The sequence below is a fragment of the Megascapheus bottae genome, chromosome 16 (genome assembly GCF_031878675.1).
Source record: "Megascapheus bottae isolate mThoBot1 chromosome 16, mThoBot2.hap1, whole genome shotgun sequence".
NCBI classification, from domain to species: domain Eukaryota; kingdom Metazoa; phylum Chordata; class Mammalia; order Rodentia; family Geomyidae; genus Megascapheus; species Megascapheus bottae.
In genome coordinates this window covers 11,483,521-11,502,688 of record NC_143524.1, presented here as the reverse complement: position 1 = coordinate 11,502,688, position 19,168 = coordinate 11,483,521, and the positions used below count along the sequence as shown (strand labels likewise).

The following is a 19,168-nucleotide window of genomic DNA, read 5'->3' as shown; positions in this document are numbered from 1 at the left end:
ATGGCGGGGAGGAACAACGTCACAGAGTTTGTCTTCCTGGGCCTCACTCAGGATCCTGATGTGCAAAAGGCCTTGTTTGTCCTGTTTTTACTTATTTACATGATGACAGTGGTGGGCAACCTGCTCATCCTGGGGACCATCACTGCCAGCCCCTCCTTGGGCTCCCCGATGTACTTCTTCCTCGCCTACCTGTCACTCATGGATGCTGTGTATTCCACGGCCATCTCACCCAAGCTGATTGCAGACTTACTCTGTGAGGTAAAGACGATCTCCTTCTATGCTTGCATGGTCCAGCTGTTCATTGGACACTTATTTGGGGGTGCCGAGGCCTTCCTTTTGGTGGTGATGGCCTATGATCGTTACGTGGCCATCTGTAAGCCACTGCACTATTTGGCCATCATGAATCGACAGGCTTGCAGTATCCTGTTGGTGGTGTCCTGGGCTGGGGGTTTTGGACACTCTATTGTTCAATTTGTCTTTGTGTACAATCTCCCTTTCTGTGGCCCCAATGTCATGGACCACTTCATCTGTGACATGTACCCACTACTGGAACTCGCGTGCACTGACACCTATGTCATAGGCCTCACCGTGGCTGCCAATGGTGGCGCCATTTGTACAGTGGTCTTCGCCCTCCTGCTCATCTCCTATGGCGTCATCCTGAAGCATCTCAAGACTCACAGTCAGGAGGGGAGGCGCAAAGCCCTGTCCACCTGCAGCTCCCACATCACGGTGGTGGTCCTGTTTTTCGTTCCCTGTATCTTCATGTATGTCAGACCTGTTTCCAACTTGCCCATTGATAAATACGTGACAGTTTTCTACACCGTTGTCACTCCCATGCTGAATCCTTTGATATATACCTTGAGAAACTCAGAGATGAAGAATTCCATGGGAAAACTTTGGGGCAAAGTTATCCACAAGAGTTAGAAAACCATGTTGAACATGGTGCAGATTATAATATGTTCATTATATAGATGACAAGGCTTCTCTATGTTGTTTTTTGGGGGACTGGAGTAAGTAGAAAGTTCTGGGACTTGAATTGAGGAGCTAGGCACTGTCCATTAACTTTTTGCTCATAGATAGGAGGTCTACTATTTGAGCCACTACTCTACTTCCCAACTTTTTGGAAATTATTAGGGACTTTCCTGCCCAGGCTGGGTTTGAACTGCAATCCTTATGCCTCTGCCTCCTTAGTAGATAGAATTATACAAGTGAACCACTGGTCCCAGGGTGTAGGTCCTTTTCTACAGTATCATTATATATTTTGAATACTTGGAATTTCTAGTTTACCTGTATATTACAGAGTAATAATAGATCACTTATCTAGCAAATCCAAAAGTGTTAACTGGAAATCTGGCACATGAAATAAGGAGTTAAGTTTCCATGTGAAATAAGGAGTTAAGGGAAGATTCTTGATGTTAAATATTCCACAGTCATTTGGACAATGTAATGCACTTATATTTAGTTAACTCTACTCATGACAAATTCTTACATACATTTTGTTTTGTATATATTTTAAGATGAATGTTTGCAGGTTTATATTTTATGACTTTAAAAAATCTATTTAGAGTTTAGAGGTAGAGTTTTATCAATTTCTTTAGTTTGACTTCTTTTTTTCTTTTTCTAATTTCTGAGACTTGAGTAAATTATCTTTCATTTTCACATGCTTGTTCATAGCTGGTATTCTACCTCTTAAGCCAAACCTGGCATTTTAAAAATATTTTTTATTGTAATTAATAAAAGGGTTACATGATATTTGCCAGATAGAAGGTGCATTAATTCACATACATGATACCCTTTCACATGTCTTGGTACCCATTACCCTCCCTCCCTCACCCCCCCGTCTTGGTTTTTCCCCCTTCCCTATCAAATTTCAAATAACCAAATACAAATAAATTCAATATATCTGATAACAAAGTGAGATACTGTAACAATATGAGATACCCAAGGGACAGCAAAGGAGATGAGAGATAACATAGTACATTAAGGACAATAGCTTGGCATTTTGATAGTTATTTAGAGATGGAATCTTGCAAAATGTTATGCCGAAGCTGACCTGATACCATGATCTTCTGATCTCAGCCTCCTGAGTAGTGAAGATTACAGATGTGAGCCTTTACTGCCTGGCTAAATATTTATTTTTGTTCCATAACTGTGGCTTGAACTCAGGGCCTCGAATTCCCAATTGCTTGCTTTCTCATAGTTAGTGTTCTATGTTTTATAGGTGTATAATTATTTTCCCCAACTGATTTGAAATCTCAATTTTATTATGTTCCAAAACAACATATGTGCTTGGATCTAACTCAGAATTCTTTTCTACTGATATCTTTTCATGCTTCATTCAACTGAAAGTCCCTGTGCCACTGAACCTCAGTAATTGCTGGGAAGTGTCTTTCTCATAGTGGTTAAGTAGGATGTGATTAGGTAAGGGAACTGAGGCTGAATTAAATATTTTCAGGCTGAATCAAATATTTCCTTCCTTATCTATTTCATAATGTGAAAGCCATATATTAGTAATAAAGGCAATGGAGACATTTTATATCATTTTATCAGGTTTTTTAAAATTTGATTTTGTCAGTTAAATACTTTCTCTTGGTAGAAGCCTAGTGTTTTCTCTGAAGGAATTGTTTAAAGGAAGAAATTTACCCTAGAGAGATGAAATAATTTGATTTTTTTCCAAATATTTTAACAAATCAATAATAACCTAATTGCATTTCTCACTAATAAGAGTAATGATGTAAAACTCATAGCCTGCACATATAAAGAGAAGAGTTATTTTATTGTTAGAATGACCCAATCAGTTTTTAAAAAAAAACTCAGATTTCACTCAGGCTTGAGTACTCTCAGCTGGTGGTTTGTTCTTAGTCCCTGGAAATGTCATGTTTATCTTTTGATGGTGCAATTTCTTTTTATTATTATTTTAAAGATGATATATTGAGGGATTACTGTTAGGGAAGTTAGGTAATGAATACATTTCTTTTTGGACAGTACAACCCTTCACCCTTCATTTGCTCTCTCCCAGTTTTTCTTTCCCATCTCAACCACAAGTGCACAGTTCATTTCAACATAATGTCTAGTGAGTACCACTTGAATTTGCTCACTCTTAGCCTTTGCTGTGTCTGCATCATTTCTTGTTGATGAATTTGCTTAAAGAGGTTTTTGATTTTTGCAATGAGATTATGGACATATTGGCACATATATTTAGATAGAAAGAGATCTTACTGGAGAAGATATCATTTGAATGACTAAAGGATTGTCAGTTTTCCTTCAAGGACTGTCAAGATACAGTGTCAGGTTTTTTTTTGTTGTTTTGTTTTTTTGCCAGTCTTGGGCTTGGGCTCAGGGCCTGAGCACAGCCCTTGGGCTTTTTCAAGGCTAGAGCTCTATCATTTGAGCCTCAGCACCACTTCCAGCTTTTTTCTACGTATGTGGTACCGAGGAATCGAACCCGGGTATTCGTGCATGCTAGGCAAGCACTCTACCACTAGGCCAAACTCCTGGCCCACAATGTCAGTTTTTACAATTAATTGAAATCAGCCTTTGTTTTGTTTGCTAATGATTTCAAAAGATATCCTTTTAAATGTTGGCAAACTAAAGAACACTTTGTTGCTTTAGCACAATTGACTAAAAAAAAACTCATGTAAATAATTTTCATATAGAAATTTTGTGTTGGTTTATTGGGGACACCAAATAATGCACTTGGCCAGGTGAATTGCTGCTAATTGCCAGTCTGTTTTTAGTCATGAAACTATAACAGTGTTTTCCAAGAAGAAAAGTCTCCAAAGGACCAGAACAATTGTCTGTGTATGTTGTGTAAGTTGAACATTAAAAGCTTTCATAGGTAAGGAACCCTCGAAGGACATTTTTATGAAAGACATACATGGGATACCTGCATGGGGAGAGAGGAACAGAGGACCACTGCAGCCATTCGTCCATCCTCTCATCAGCTCCACACTTCCTGAGTTCTGTGAGCTCACAGCTCCCTAAGATGCTGAGCCACCCGGAGTGAAAGAAGCATTGATTTTCAGGACAAGACCCAAGATGTGAGCTCATGGGAAATGGCAATGGATGCCAGGTGAACATTTCTGTGCTATATTGAAATATAGTCAATGTATTAAATATCAGAAATTGTCATTACATGCATCTGAATAAAGAAAATAATACTAGCAAAACACACAAATACAAAACACAGCATACAATTGTTTTTTTCCTCTTGACACCTTATAAGTTTTAATATTTTACAGTCATTACTGATGCATGAAATACATTTATATATATTATATATATTATATATATATTATGTATAATGATATATATCACTATAACTTAACATGTATATCATATATAGTAAACTATATATGATATATTTTTATAGTAATAGCATGTAACATTAATGTATTATTGATATATAATATTAATATATTTATGTAGTTTAATATATAATATTAGTATATTTGTTTACTATATATAATATTTATTTGGCATATAATATATAATGCTTATATATTATATATGATAACAGATATTATATGTAAATAAATAAATATGTACCACTTTATTTTATGCACATATCATACACATAGAGTCCTCACAAAAGACATGTTCTTAGTTGCTTTTAGTCAAAATACATATCTTCGCAGAAATACATTACTATAGTGCTGGTAAGTGGTAAAATTACTAGGTCATAAAATTTTATTCTTTGTGTGAAAAGATGTTCATACATACAGATACACTTTCTTCACATACTAGACTTTACCTAAATCTTCTCTATAGTTATTGTAATGACAGTAATCTTCTTGACTTATTGTCTACATGCTTATTGGGAAGCATTAAAGATATTAATAACATTCAATTTATTTAGAGTTCATACAGTAGCAATCAGCACAATAACCCACGGAATGTGGATATTATGGATGTCCACATGCAGAAAGCAAGAAGCCAGGCAGCAGGGACTTAAGTTGTCTAAGGACATATTGATAGTAAACGAATGAAATGTGAATCGCAATACAATCCATGAGGTTTCAGAGTCCATATTGCTCAACATTGAGCTACACTCTTCTGCAACCTTTCTAGTTGTCAAACAATCCTGACGGTTGTTCAAGGTTTACAGTAAATATTACATATCATTTAGCACTCACAGCATTGTTTTAGACAGGAAACAATAATTCACTAGGAGATTGTTACTTGAGCATGTACCTATAAAAATCAAGCCAACATACAAAAAGGTTGGGGTCCTCTTATAATGCTGTAGGTAGCAGGATGACTCTGAATCCATCTATTGTAACTGTAATTATACCTAGAAATGACTTAAATCCAGGCTTTCTGATTCTGCTGTGTTCCAGAGCTCTTCGGCTCAAGGGTACTGCCCTACCACTGGACCTGGGCTTTGTCCCTGAATTCGTCAGCTCAAGGCTACCACCCTACACCTTGAGGTACAGTCCCACTTCTGGTTTTCTAGTGGTTAATTGGAGATAAGAGTATCAAAGTCTTTAGTGACTGCGCTGGCTTTGAATTACAATCCCCAGATCTCAGCCTCCTGAGTAGCTAGGATTATAGGCGCGAGCCACATGCCTGGCTTTAAATTTTTTGAATCATAACACTGGAGTTCTACTTTGAACTTCCACAGTACCTAGTAAAATACATGGAAGCTTAACGCCTGGTGTAATAGTGAGTGAGAGAAATGGATTAGTTTTAAATGTTTGTGAAAATGGGTTATTAAAAGAGATCGCTAACAATCCTAATAGGGAATATAAATAAAAATGTTAATAATTGGTATAGGTTATAATGAAATGGACAGAATTATAGCTCCTGATAAAACTGACAGTAAACATCGTATTTAGTGAGCTATCAGTGAGCTAACTAATTTTGGAGTTATTTCCTGCAGTTCGGAGTCAAATTCCCTGAGATTTAATTTCTCTCATTAATACTGGATATAAGAGTTAAATGTGTGGCTCGAGTTATAGAACCCTTGCCTTGAAAGCAGGAGATCCTGAGTACAACCAAAGTATTGAGTACATCGGTACTACTAAAATACTGGATAAACTTTGAAACGTGAAAGACTTCTCATAGAGCAATTTATAGCATTGAAATTGATATTACAGGATGGGTGAGAAAGCTGGTGCTGTAAAGATTATGTTGTAAAGTTACTATCCACAAATATAGTAAAATGAAGGAGTGAATTTACGTTAGTTAATATCACAAAATTATTATTGTGTATTTGTTGAGATCTGGGTCCAGTGGTAGTTTCTTCTCTATAAAAAGTTGTAAATATATAAATGAGAGGTAAACCTTTTTCTACTCTTCTCTCTAGGGAAGCACTCAATTTGAGAAGGAACCCTGTACCTGTAGACAAAGCACGCCATCCAAGAGGAAATACAATTTGCCCCCAAAAGTGTTGTTATACTTGGTGGAAGATGAACTCAGTAGATGTTAATTAATACTTGCTATGTTTGCCATGTTCTAGATGCGATAATACTATATTGTTGGTGAACAGGCTCTTAGTCCTGTCCACAATTCCTGAAGAGTTCTCTTCTGATTTGTAATCCCTGAAGCCAGCCTTCTAGAGGAGTGGATGATGGCGGGGAGGAACAACGTCACAGAGTTTGTCCTCCTGGGCCTCACCCAGGATCCCGATGTGCAAAAGGCCTTGTTTGTCCTGTTTTTACTCATCTACATGGTGACAGTGGTGGGCAACCTGCTCATCCTGGGGACCATCACTGCCAGCCCCTCCTTGGGCTCCCCGATGTACTTCTTCCTCGCCTACCTGTCACTCATGGATGCTGTGTATTCCACGGCCATCTCACCCAAGCTGATTGCAGACTTACTCTGTGAGGTAAAGACGATCTCCTTCTATGCTTGCATGGTCCAGTTGTTCACTGCACATTTATTTGGGGGTGCTGAGGTCTTCCTTCTGGTGGTGATGGCCTATGATCGCTATGTGGCCATCTGTAAGCCACTGCACTATTTGGCCATCATGAATCGACAGGCTTGCAGTATCCTGTTGGTGGTGTCCTGGGCTGGGGGTTTTGGACACTCTATTGTTCAAATTGTCTTTGTGTACAATCTCCCTTTCTGTGGCCCCAATGTCATGGACCACTTCATCTGTGACATGTATCCATTACTGGAACTCGCGTGCACTGACACCTATGTCATAGGCCTCACCGTGGCTGCCAATGGTGGCGCCATCTGTACGGTGGTCTTCACCCTCCTGCTCATCTCCTATGGCGTCATCCTGAAGCATCTCAAGACTCACAGTCAGGAGGGGAGGCGCAAAGCCCTGTCCACCTGCAGCTCCCACATCACGGTGGTGGTCCTGTTTTTCGTTCCCTGTATCTTCATGTATGTCAGACCTGTTTCCAACTTGCCCATTGATAAATACGTGACAGTTTTCTACACCGTTGTCACTCCCATGCTGAATCCTTTGATATATACCTTGAGAAACTCAGAGATGAAGAATTCCATGGGAAAACTTTGGGGCAAAGTTATCCACAAGAGTTAGAAAACCATGTTGAACATGATTCAAGTTCTACATTCTATTCAAATATTTATATTGTTTTATATGGTTCACAAAGATTTCTCTACATCTTTAACACAGTTTTTCTTTTACTGTTTAGTAGAGCAGCAGCCCTGGGGCTTAAATTCATGGCATAGGTGCCGTCCCTGAGCTTATTTGCTCAACTAGAGCTCTAGTACATCTACTGTTGTACTTTCTTTTCTTTTCTTTTTTTTTTAAATTAATTGGAGATAGGAGTCTCAGGCACATTTACCCTGGTCTGGCTTTGAACTTCCATCCTCAGATCTGAGCTTCCTGCATAGCTTAGGTTTACTCTATCCAGCACTGGCTCCAGGTTGTTAGTCTTTTTAACATTATTATTATTTATTTTTGAATAGTAGGAATTTCGAGTATTCCTTTAAACTATGTTTTTTTACACACCTTATAAATTAATCCAGAAATAAGTACCTATTTTGCTGCTTACTTTTTGATTTCAAACAATAAAGGAGTTAATTGAGGTATTCATGTGCTTGTTACCCTGTTTAATATTCTTTTATGTTGAGATTTACCTTTATTGGTTTTAAGCCGTCTTCAATAGGGATATTTGTTTTGTTACTAATCATTGCCTTTGCTTTCCTGGAAGCATTTTTCCACATTAAAAATAAATCTTTCCTTGTCTGAAATACATAAATATTGGAATATTAACATTAATATTCCAATATTTATGTATTTTCTAAATGGTGTTATTTATTTTTGTTGGTTCTAGAGCTTGAACTCTGGGCCTGGATGCTGTCCTTGAAATTCTTTTTGTTTTTCATTTGTCAGTCTGTGGAGCTTGCACTCTGGGCCTGGGCTCTGTCCCTGAGCACTTCAGCTCAAGGCTACAACCCTACCCTTGGAGCTACAGCCCCACTTCCGATTTTCTAGTGGTTAATTGAGATAAGAGTTTCATGGTCTTTAGTAACCGGACTGGCTTTGAACTGCAGTCCTCAGATCTCAGCCTCCTGAGTAGCTAGGATTACAGGAGTGAGCCACCAAAACTGGTATGTCCTTGAGATTCATTTCGCCCAAGGGAAGTGCTCTACCACTTAAGCCACAGAGCCACTTCTAGCTCTTTTGAATAGTTTGTTGGAGATGAGTCTCATGGAGTTTTTTGCCTGGGCTGGCCTTGAACTTGATCCTAAGGTTTCAGCCTTCTGAATACCTACAATTACAGGCTGAGTCACCAGAACTCAGCTTAAACTATCTTAATTTTTATCAATAGGGAATAGGTTATTTCTTTTCTTAAAATTTTTTTCCTTTAAGTATTTGTACAGAGGAGTTACTATTCAACAAAGTAGTATATAAATACAATGAGACTTGATCAATGTTGTCTCTTTCATTATTCTCCCCTACCCCTCCCACCCCAATCCCTTCCCTCAGTTTTCTTAATGTTTAGACTAAGCATTGAGTGTTATGACTGCATACCTCCCTCTTTCTCTTTGAATTATTGCAAATTGAATATTACAGTGGTGTGTAATGACATGCTTCTTATTCAATATTCTTTTTAAAAGAATATTCCTATTTGTAATAATTTTAGAAGACTATAAATCTAGAAAGGTTTTTTATATTAAATGTATTAGTTTATCTGAACACACAGAATCACCCTATTGGAAATTATGAAATACCTTTGTTTGAATTTTTTCAATCCTACAGTATTTTTTTCTTTGTTTTTCCATTGCATAGATATTTAACGTTTTCTTTAATTAGGATGATGCTTGTTATTTGGGTCAAGTAAATAAAATATGTACTTTCTGCATTGCATTTTCCAAGTGACTATGGAATATTCAAGAAAGTTTAACATCGAATCATTTATTTAACTCCTTTATTTCATGTGAGAGATTTTCAATTAATACTTCTGGATTTGCTAGATAAATTATGACTAATCCAAAAATCATTTTTGTGTAGTACATTATAATGTTTTATAACAGATGTCTACTTATTCTATTATAGTATTAGTTAAAAATGGAAATCATGGAACGGTCTGATGTATACTTAGCATCCATGGAGGTGACTGTGGTATATGCTTATAAAAATGTGTTGTTCCAACTTGGTTGTGTGGATAGGAAGAGACATTTCTTTTCAGTGGAGCAAAAACAGATTTTCCCCACTGAATGGTGAATCATGAGCATGTTCATACAGCCTCTGGCCCCTTCTGAACTCCATAATTTACATTCTCAGAAGGCCAGAGTTGAAGTTTGGCACTATTCTTCTTCCAATTTTGATTTACACACTAAGGATTGCTCTTGCTGTTCATAATTTTTTTTAAATTCCATAAGAATTTTTGAATTTCTTTCTGTATCTCATAATGAATATTGTTGGGATTTTGATGGGTATTGCATTGAGTTTGTAAATTTGGGGGGATGTGGGTGTGGGGGGTGAGGTAAGTATTGTCATTATCATGATGCTAATTCTTCCAATCCAGAAGAATGGAAGTTCTTCTCATTTCCATTTTTTGCCTTTGTAAGGTAGTGAATGTATTACTTCTTTTTTATTTTTAATTTTTAATTTTATTATCAAGGTAGGGGGTTATAATTATATTCATAAGGTAGTGAGTACATTACTTCTTGAATATTGTTACCCCTTTTCATCTTATTCAACTTTCCCTCCCCCTACCATATTCCAAGTAGTGAAGATCATTTCCAACATATTGTCTTGTGAATATCAATGTTACGTTGGTTCACACTTTGTTCTTTGTCTCATCATCTTCTTTTTCTCCTTTCTGTCCGTAATTCAAATACACAAATAAATGTAAATATATAATACACCAGGTACCAAAGTAAGATACAGCAATACAAGGGGATAAACCATGAAGAAAATTTTATTTTAAAATAGAGCCCACTCAAATAAACAAAATCAGGGATGAAAATGGAACTATCACTACAGAAATTGCTAAGATCCAGAACATTGTAAGAGACTACATTTCAAACCATTATGGCAACAAATTTGAGCATCTGGAAGAAATGGACAAATTTTTAGCAAATATTGATGTACCCAGACTAAACCAAGATGATGGGAATCAACTAGACAGACTCATTTCAAGTAATGAAATGGCAACAAGAGACCTCTCATCCAAGAAAAGCCTAGGACCTGATGGATTCACAATTGAATTCTATAAGGACTTCAAAGCAAAACTCACACCAATACTCCTCAAAGTTTTCAATGAAATTGTGAAAGTTCTCTACCAAACTCATTCTATGGAGCCATCATAACCCTAATCCCCAAACTAGATGGGACTTATCAAAGAAAAAGAACTATTACATCCATTTCTTTGATAAACACTGATGTAATACTTCTCAACAAAATACTGGCCGATCAACTTCAACAGCACATTGAGTAGTACACATGCAAGGCAACCCCATGGAAACAGTTGTTTTCCTGCTGGATGCATGTCCCTTCTGCTAAGTCACCTCAAAGCAACTGTTAAATTCCATTCTCTTCATTGTTATATGTATAAAACACGAAGGATGCATTGTGGTATTTATCACACTTTCTCGTCGATGTTATATTGTCATTGTATTTGAAAGATGTAATGCATCTGTCATAGTCAATAAATAATAGAACTGTTATAGTCAATAATAGTCATTAAATAATAGAACTATTAAATGTAACTATTATACTTAGGATTTCTTTTTAGTCAGTCAAAAACTTCTAATTGCTTGCTTGTTCATGGCCGGTGCTTTGCCAACCTGAACCATGTGTTCAGTCCTAGTTGGACCTTTTTTATGTGTATTTAGCTATGTCTTTATTGTTTTATTTCAAATAAATTGCATTGTTGCCAGATAACATTGTCTAGACTGTATAAGTTCTTTAATATTTAGTATAATACGGTCTGCAACATAGTAATTGCAACATTTTCCAAAAATATTTTGTGTTTGCTCTTGGATTAAGCTTGCTCGTTCAAATATTTGGCCTTAATGAGGTTTTCCTGACTTGATCTTTCTTTCTGATAAAATTATCAATGTTGCATTATAATCTTGTCAATTTTAGCTTCTACATATTTTCAAGGCTATGTGTGTTAGTGCAAGCTGTTTTTTTTAATGATTTTCTCTATAGGTGTCCCAGCTGCTTGAAAATCCAAACCTCACTGAGTTACAAAAAAGTATGTGTTTGGTTCTAAGTCAGAATTCTTTTTTTTTATTAAATTTTATTTTTTTATTGTAATTAGTAAAAGGGTTACATGATATTTGCCAGATAGAAGGTGCATTAATTCACATACATTGATACCCTTTCACATGTCTTGGTACCCGTTTCCCTCCCCCCCCACACCCCCCACCCGTCTTGGTTTTCCCCCCTTCCCTATCAAATTTCAAATATCCAAATACAAATAAGTTCAATATATCAGATAACAAAGTGAGATACTATACCAATATGAGATAACCAAGGGACAGCAAAGGAGATAACTATCTTTCATGTTTCATTTAAATGAAAGGCCCTCTGCAGCTGAGCCTCATATTTTCTTGGGCAGTGTCGTTCTCACATTGGCTAGGTAGGAGGTGATTAGGTAAGGGGACTGGGGCTGGATTAAATATTTTCAGGCTGGATCAACTGTTTCCTTCCTTATCTGTTTCATAATGGGAAACCCATACAATTATTAATAAACACAGTGAAGAATTTTTGTTATCATTTTATAGGATTTTATATGATTTTTGTCTTCTAGTTAAACATTCTTGGTAGAAGCCAAGTGTTTTCTCACTAGGGATTACTTTAAGAAAGAAATTTACCTCAGGGAGATGAATTTATTTGTTTTGCTCCAATAAACAAATCTATAATGACCTTATTATATCTCTCCTTAATAATAGCAATGATGTAAAACATGTAGCCTGTACATACAAAGGGAAGAGTTATTTAATTGTTAGAATGATCCAATTGGTTTTTCAAAAACTCAGATTTTATCCAGGCTTGAGTAGCTCTCAGCTGGTAGCTTGTCCTGAAATCCTAGGAGTATCATGTTTCCTTTGTTTATGCATTATTTCTTATAGGTGGGTTTGTTTACAGAGATTTTTAATTTTTGGAATGAGGTTATGGAGACATTTGGTTAGGTTTTTAGTTAGGAAGGAAGAGATCTTACTTGGGAATTCATGTCATGTGAATGACTACAGGATTGACAAGTTTTACTTATGAGAAACAGTCATATCAGATTTTATAATTAGTTGAATACCAGCCTTTGTCTTGTTTGATCTTAACAGCTATCTATTTAAATGTGGAGGAACTAAAGATTTTTTTCTTGCTTTAGCACAACTAAGAAGCATATAGCTGATGTTATTATTCACATTTTGTGTCTGTTTAGTGGTGCTACCAAATAATGGACTTGGCTAGTTTAATGTCTGCTAATTACCAGTGTAAGCCACAAAAGTATAAAAGTGTTTTCCATGAAGGACGTTTTTCAATGCATGAGAAGAATCAATTGACTATGCTGTAAATGTTGATGTTTAAAGATTGTTTTTTTGATGTATAAAAGCTTTTCTATCTGAGGCATTTACATTTTTCTCTGAAAGACAGATGAGGGAAGCCTACATGAGACAGCTGAGGGAGCTCTCATCTGTGACCAAGCAACATAGATGAGGAAAGGATGACAGAGAGAAACAATGCCACAGAATTTGTCTTCCTGGGCCTCACCCAGGATCCTGACAAGCAAAAGGCCTTGTTTGTCCTGTTTTTACTCATCTACATAGTGACAATGATGGGCAACTTGCTCGTTGTGGGAACTTTCATTACCAGCCCTTTCTTAGGGTCCCCAATGTACTTCTTCCTGGGTTGCCTGTCACTCATGGATGCTGTGTATTCCACTATCATCTCACCCAAGATGATTCTCGATTTACTCTATGCTAAAAAGACAATTTCTTTCTAAGCTTGCATGGGTAAACTCTTCATACAGCACTTATTTGGGGGTGCTGAGATCCTCCTTCTGGGAATGATGGCTTATGAGGGGTATGTGGCCATCTGTAAACCACTACATTACGTGACAATCATGAATTGACGGGTGTGCTTTACCCTTTCGTTGGTGGCTTGTACTGGAGGATTTGTGCACTCTGTGGTTCAGCTCATCTTTGTGTAGTCTCCCTTTCTGTGGCCCCAATGTCATTGACCATTTCATATGTGACATGTACCAACTGTTGGACCTCACGTGCACTGACACCTATGTCATAGGCCTCACCGTGGCTGCCAATGGTGGCGCCATCTGTATGGTCATTTTCATTCTTCTCTTAATGTCCTATGGCGTCATCCTGAAGCATCTCAAGACTCACAGTCAGGAGGGGAGGCGCAAAGCCCTGTCTACCTGCAGCTCCCACATCATGGTGGTGGTCCTGTTTTTTGTTCCCTGTATCTCCATGTACATTCGACCAGTCTCTAACTTTCCCATCGACAAGTCTCTCAGTGTTGTCTGTATGATTATCACTCTTGTGCTGCACCCTTTGATATACACCTTGAGAAATTCAGAAATGGAAAATGGAAAATGCCATGAACAAACTGTGGTATAGGAAGTTAACTACAGACAGAGGAGGCAGGCATTTCCCACAGTGAAGAGCCTTGTTCTGAGTTCAGAAAACTCTTATGAAGAGGTTATTCAACTCACTGTATCTCTAGAACTGGCTCTTTTCATTAAAATCATGTAATAATGAATTATCCTTTGAGGTTATGATACATTTTATATGAAATTAGGGAAGCTGAATGAAAGATACTGATAATGTTTCCCTATAATAAAAACAAGTCAAATTAGAGTCATCTTGAAACTTTATAACTTTCAACTCAGTAGAAGAAAGAGGGAGGAGGACTGGGTGTTCAAGGCCACCCTGTAATGTTTGGTAAGATCCAGTCTCCAACGACAAGACAAAGGAAAAGAAAACAAAACAGTACAAAAATAAAATGAGATAAGAGTTTTTCAATGTAGGAAATAATTGATGATGAAAATAATTACTAGTTTATTTGCTCCCTCTCCTTTGGTGCTAGGTTTGAATTCATGGTATCATGCTTGCTAGGAAGGCACTCAACTACTTGGGCTATACCTCCACTGTGCTTTTTATTTGGACATTATTAAGTATTGCTATTAGGACTGCATGTAATATAATTAGGGCTGCCTGTTTAATTGATAAGCGTATGTTACCATTGGAACCACAATTTTCAGTCTTGTTTTTATTGTGTAACAATTCTATTTCTGTGTGTTTAAGGGAAATGAAACAGGGCTTAAAAATATCTTCAGTTTTGTCTTTAACATAACATTATTCATAATAATAATCACTACAATAACACAATGAAGTGTCCACTACTGGATGAATGGACAAAGAAAATATACAACGGAATATTACTTAGTTTTGTATTAGAAAAATGTTCTACATGCATCTGGAGGACATTACAGTAATTAATATATGAAGCCAGAGGTCATTATAAATAATTATATGCCAGAAACAGAAATAGGAATTAGCTCACTTAAGTAGCATATAAAATAGTCAAACACATGGAAGCAGAGACAAAAATGATCTTCATAGAACCTGGAGAGTTACAGTTTCAATATGAAAGATGAATGATTTCTGTATTGTAATGTACAACATAGTAGCAACAGTTAAGAATGTACTATATACTTGAAATTTAAAAGAGGGAGTTTAAGTGTTTTTAAATACAAAAGTAAGTGAAAGAACATAGTCTTTACCCAAGGTGATAGTTGTATTTATTAGTCTAATTGTGGTGATCATTTTGCAATATCATTTATGAAAACACTGATTACCTATATCAATAGACATGGAAAAGTATAAAATAGAAATGATACTACTTAAATAATGACCACTGCACAATGCAATTTAACATTTCTTTTTAGCTGTGTTTGCATGTGGAATATATTTCAGTAGAGATTTAAAGTTAGATTATTATGTTTCAAATTCATTTAGACTGTTTCATAATTTGTGAACAATTAGTTCTATTTGGGCATCAATTTCTAGTTGGGTTCCTTAATACCTGGTATGTGCTCTTTATGAATAAAACACTTTGGAAAAGGGTAATAATGTATGTTATTGTATTGTGTATTATCTATTTTGAACGTTTTATGAATACTTAGAGAAATGGAGAATAAGTTCACATGTATTTTCTCTTTCTCTGCTTGAGTACTAATATATATCTACCAATTGCTTATTTGAGCTGATGTGATAAGCAACATCACTTTTCTAAGGAGAAAGCTTGCTTCATCAGTATTTGAAACAAGTTTTTGATGACTTGCTCTGAAATCAGTTTTGCTTATACTCTGGTTGTGAGTTTAGATGTCAACTGAAAAGTTACAAATGGTACAGTACACTCATCATATTTACCTATGTACCATATTTACCATGTTTTTACATGTTTATTTTTTTCCCTTGGCTGGACTTCCACTTTGTGATGATATGACCTCAAATTTCTTACTCACTATAGTTTCTGTTAGATCTGGTCATACATAGTTACCATCTTTTTGAACTCTCTGGAGAAGTGTAGTCTAGCCTCAAGGTTATGAATAAGGTCCCAATGAATTTAATTAAGGTGTTAGCGATGCATCTTTAAATAACTCCACCATAGGGGCCCAAGTTCAAATACAGATGAGATGTTCACAGACTTTTTGCCTTTACTTCCCAGCCTGTCAATATCAGCATCTGTATGACTGGGTTATTGAGGATCTGAAGTGGTAAACAGAATGGTAAACTCAGTAAATTTAGGGCTATTCTTCATCTTTTGGGTAATCTGAATTTCAACTGAGCTGTCTGAAGACCAGCCAGAATCAAAAAATTTTAGAGGCCCTTTTTATTATTTCAGCCTTATTGATATAGAACAAAAATTTAGTACAGAACACAAGTTCATGATTTACTTTCTCTTAAAATCTTACCTCTTTTAACCTCAAAATGCTTCCCAGTTCTTAGTGATTAGGGCCAATTTGTCAGAAGGAAGATTCCAAGTATCTTTGTTCATAGACAAGACTCAGAGTTCCCGTGCTCAGAGAACAATTTTTGGTATTCATTAAAAAAAAATCTCAATGACTAAAATCTTCACCATGGAAGTCTGGTGAAATGGAGATTTTACAAGCATGGTGAGAGATGATCAGGTAGATATATTTCAGGATCCAGTGAAGCTGCATGCCATTTTGCTCTGTCTGTTCAGAAGCACATGAAGCTGTTATGTAGAACTCAGGAAAAGGTATCACAACACAGAATTTGGACTGGCTGACTATGTTTTCACACTGGTAACCCAGAAAGTATTTATAGGTAAGATTCTGAGTGAGGCATTGTTATATAATAAACAGTAGAAATACTTTTTGTTTGTTTAATTTTTCTTTTTATGGAAAAGATTATGGACAGGGGGTTTATAGTTACATAGTTAAGGGAATGGGTACCTTTGTTCAAGTGAGTATCAGTGGTGCATTGTTTCATCTTTTGTCCTGCTGTTTCTGTGATTCCCTTTTCCTTCCACATATGGAATAATCATTATATACAAGACACAAGGTACAGAAAACTAAGAGACATGAAAAAGAAAGAAAAAAACTCCATAAAGGACATTGTAAGAATCACTTATTTCCATAGGTTGGAGTTCATGTTGGTACCACCACAACCATGTTCATTGCAGTATTATTTACCACTGCTAAAATATAGAATCAACCCAGATGTCCCTCAGTAGATGAATGGATGGTGAGACAAAGGACAAAGGGTGATCCAATGTAATAGTGATATTCACAAGACAATATATTGGAAATGAACTTCACACCTTGGGAGGGAGTGGGTAAAGAGGAGAAAAGCATGGGAAGGGGTAACAATGGTCGAGAAGATATGTACTTGCTATTTTACGTATGTCATGGTAATCCCTCTATACATCATCCTGACAATAAAAGTAAATTTTAAAAAGAATATCTAGGACATGTTCTAGTTCTTTCAAATGAGAGAAATCATGCAGCCTACTTTCCTTTGGGTCTGGATTACTTCAATTAATATAATTTGTTCCAAGTCTTTCTACTTCCTAACAAATGGGGCAATGTCATTCTTTCTGATGGACGGATAGAACTCCATCCAGTGTGTATATATACCACATCTTCTTTAAACATCCTTTAAAAAATTCTATATGATTCTGATCATCATACATGTTATGGGTGCCTTGTGATTGCTAGACCATACACATATTTAATTCAGTTTCCTAACACTTCTTAATAATGTTTTAATATTAAGAAAATCCAGAATAAATTTAGTGGCCGTCACCTCAGTGTTCTTAGGAACTAATTTCAAGTGTAGCTCATTAAAAGATATTTGGGCAGGCATTTCAAAGTCTTTTGATGGATCAGTATTGAGAAGCAGGAGGACATAGGTGCACAGTCTGAAGGAGTGGCTATCAAGTGCCCAAGATAACAGTTAAGGGAGATAGCTGTTATTTCAATTCATAGGAAGGTAGACCAAGTAAGGGAAAGACTAAAATTGAGCACTGGATTTTGTAAAATGAAGGGGTGGTTTTATGAACAGTTATGCAGATATTTTCATGAAAGCTATGTGGGGCTATGGATGTACTTTTTATTAAATAATTTATTGACATTGACTTTTGCATCATATTTCAAATGTCATGTTTAACACACAAGTATTCAAGAAGGGAATCTCTATATACAATCATTGGCATATATATTTTAGAACACAATTAAAATTAAACTGAGGGTTTGTATGTATAGATGCATATTAATCTATATAATAAAATATTATATCTAACTACATGGGCATAAAAATCTATGATAGGCTATATACTCTATAGACATAATACGGCTGTATTTTTGAAAATATGGTTTTATAAATATAACTGGCAGAATGATGAGCTATAGAGTGGAAAGTTAATTTGAAAGTAGAGAGGAAAATACAAGGGTAGTGGTCTTAAAAATGATAAGAATAATAAGATTCACTACATGAGCAATGAACAGAGAGGCTGGCCTTAGAAATGTGAACAATCTTATTTATGAGAAGCAACCAGAGCATAATTTATGAAGCTAAATTTAAATCAATATGGACTTATTTCAATGTCAATTGTGCTGAGCATTGATTGTATTCATGCTAACTTTTTGATGTAAGAAGTTCTCTGTCTACACATTCTCTCTCTCTGCCTTTAATTCTTTCTTATTGGTTTTCCACCTTATCCTAACATCAACTGCACAAATAGAAAACAAATATGCAAAATCATATGTTTTTATATATTTTCCAATGTACTATACTCATATCTGAACTTGAGTATCTGTATTTGTTTTTATAATATTACATTATGCATAACTTCTTTTTTCTGCCAGTCCCGGGGCTTGAACTCAGGGCCAGTGCACTGTCCTTGGGCTTTTACAAGGCTAGAGCTCTACCACTTGAGCCACAGCACCACTTCTGGCTTTTGCTAAGTATTGGTACCAAGGAATTGAGCTGGGGTCTTCATACATGCTAGGCAAGCACTTTACTACTAGGCTAAACTCTTGGCCCTTATGCATAACTTTATACTATTTCTTTCTTAGCCAACAGTAACTTTTGGAAATTTCTCTCAGAATATACCTAGTTGTAATTATTTATCTAAATGGTAGTTTTCCATGTAATAAACATTGTGTTCTATCCATCTATTTATTAGCTTTTATTATAACATTTGTATTTTTTGATTATTTAGTGCGATTATACATTGTACTATGAA

The 19,168-nt window shown here is 36.0% G+C and overlaps 2 protein-coding genes and 1 pseudogene across 2 annotated transcripts; all 3 read left to right on the top strand.

Moving 5' to 3' along the window:
* LOC150052842 (olfactory receptor 4A5-like) lies at positions 1 to 924 on the top strand. Its single transcript, XM_090347688.1, has one exon. It carries the CDS (start codon positions 1 to 3, stop codon positions 922 to 924), a length of 924 nt encoding a protein of 307 aa, XP_090203814.1.
* Positions 925 to 6,571: 5,647 nt separating this feature from the next.
* Positions 6,572 to 7,495, top strand: LOC150052841 (olfactory receptor 4A5-like). Its single transcript, XM_090347686.1, has one exon. The coding sequence runs from the start codon at positions 6,572 to 6,574 to the stop codon at positions 7,493 to 7,495; it is 924 nt and encodes a 307-aa protein (XP_090203812.1).
* Positions 7,496 to 13,100: 5,605 nt separating this feature from the next.
* On the top strand, positions 13,101 to 14,053 carry LOC150052840 (olfactory receptor 4A5-like; annotated as a pseudogene).
* Positions 14,054 to 19,168: the final 5,115 nt, after the last annotated feature.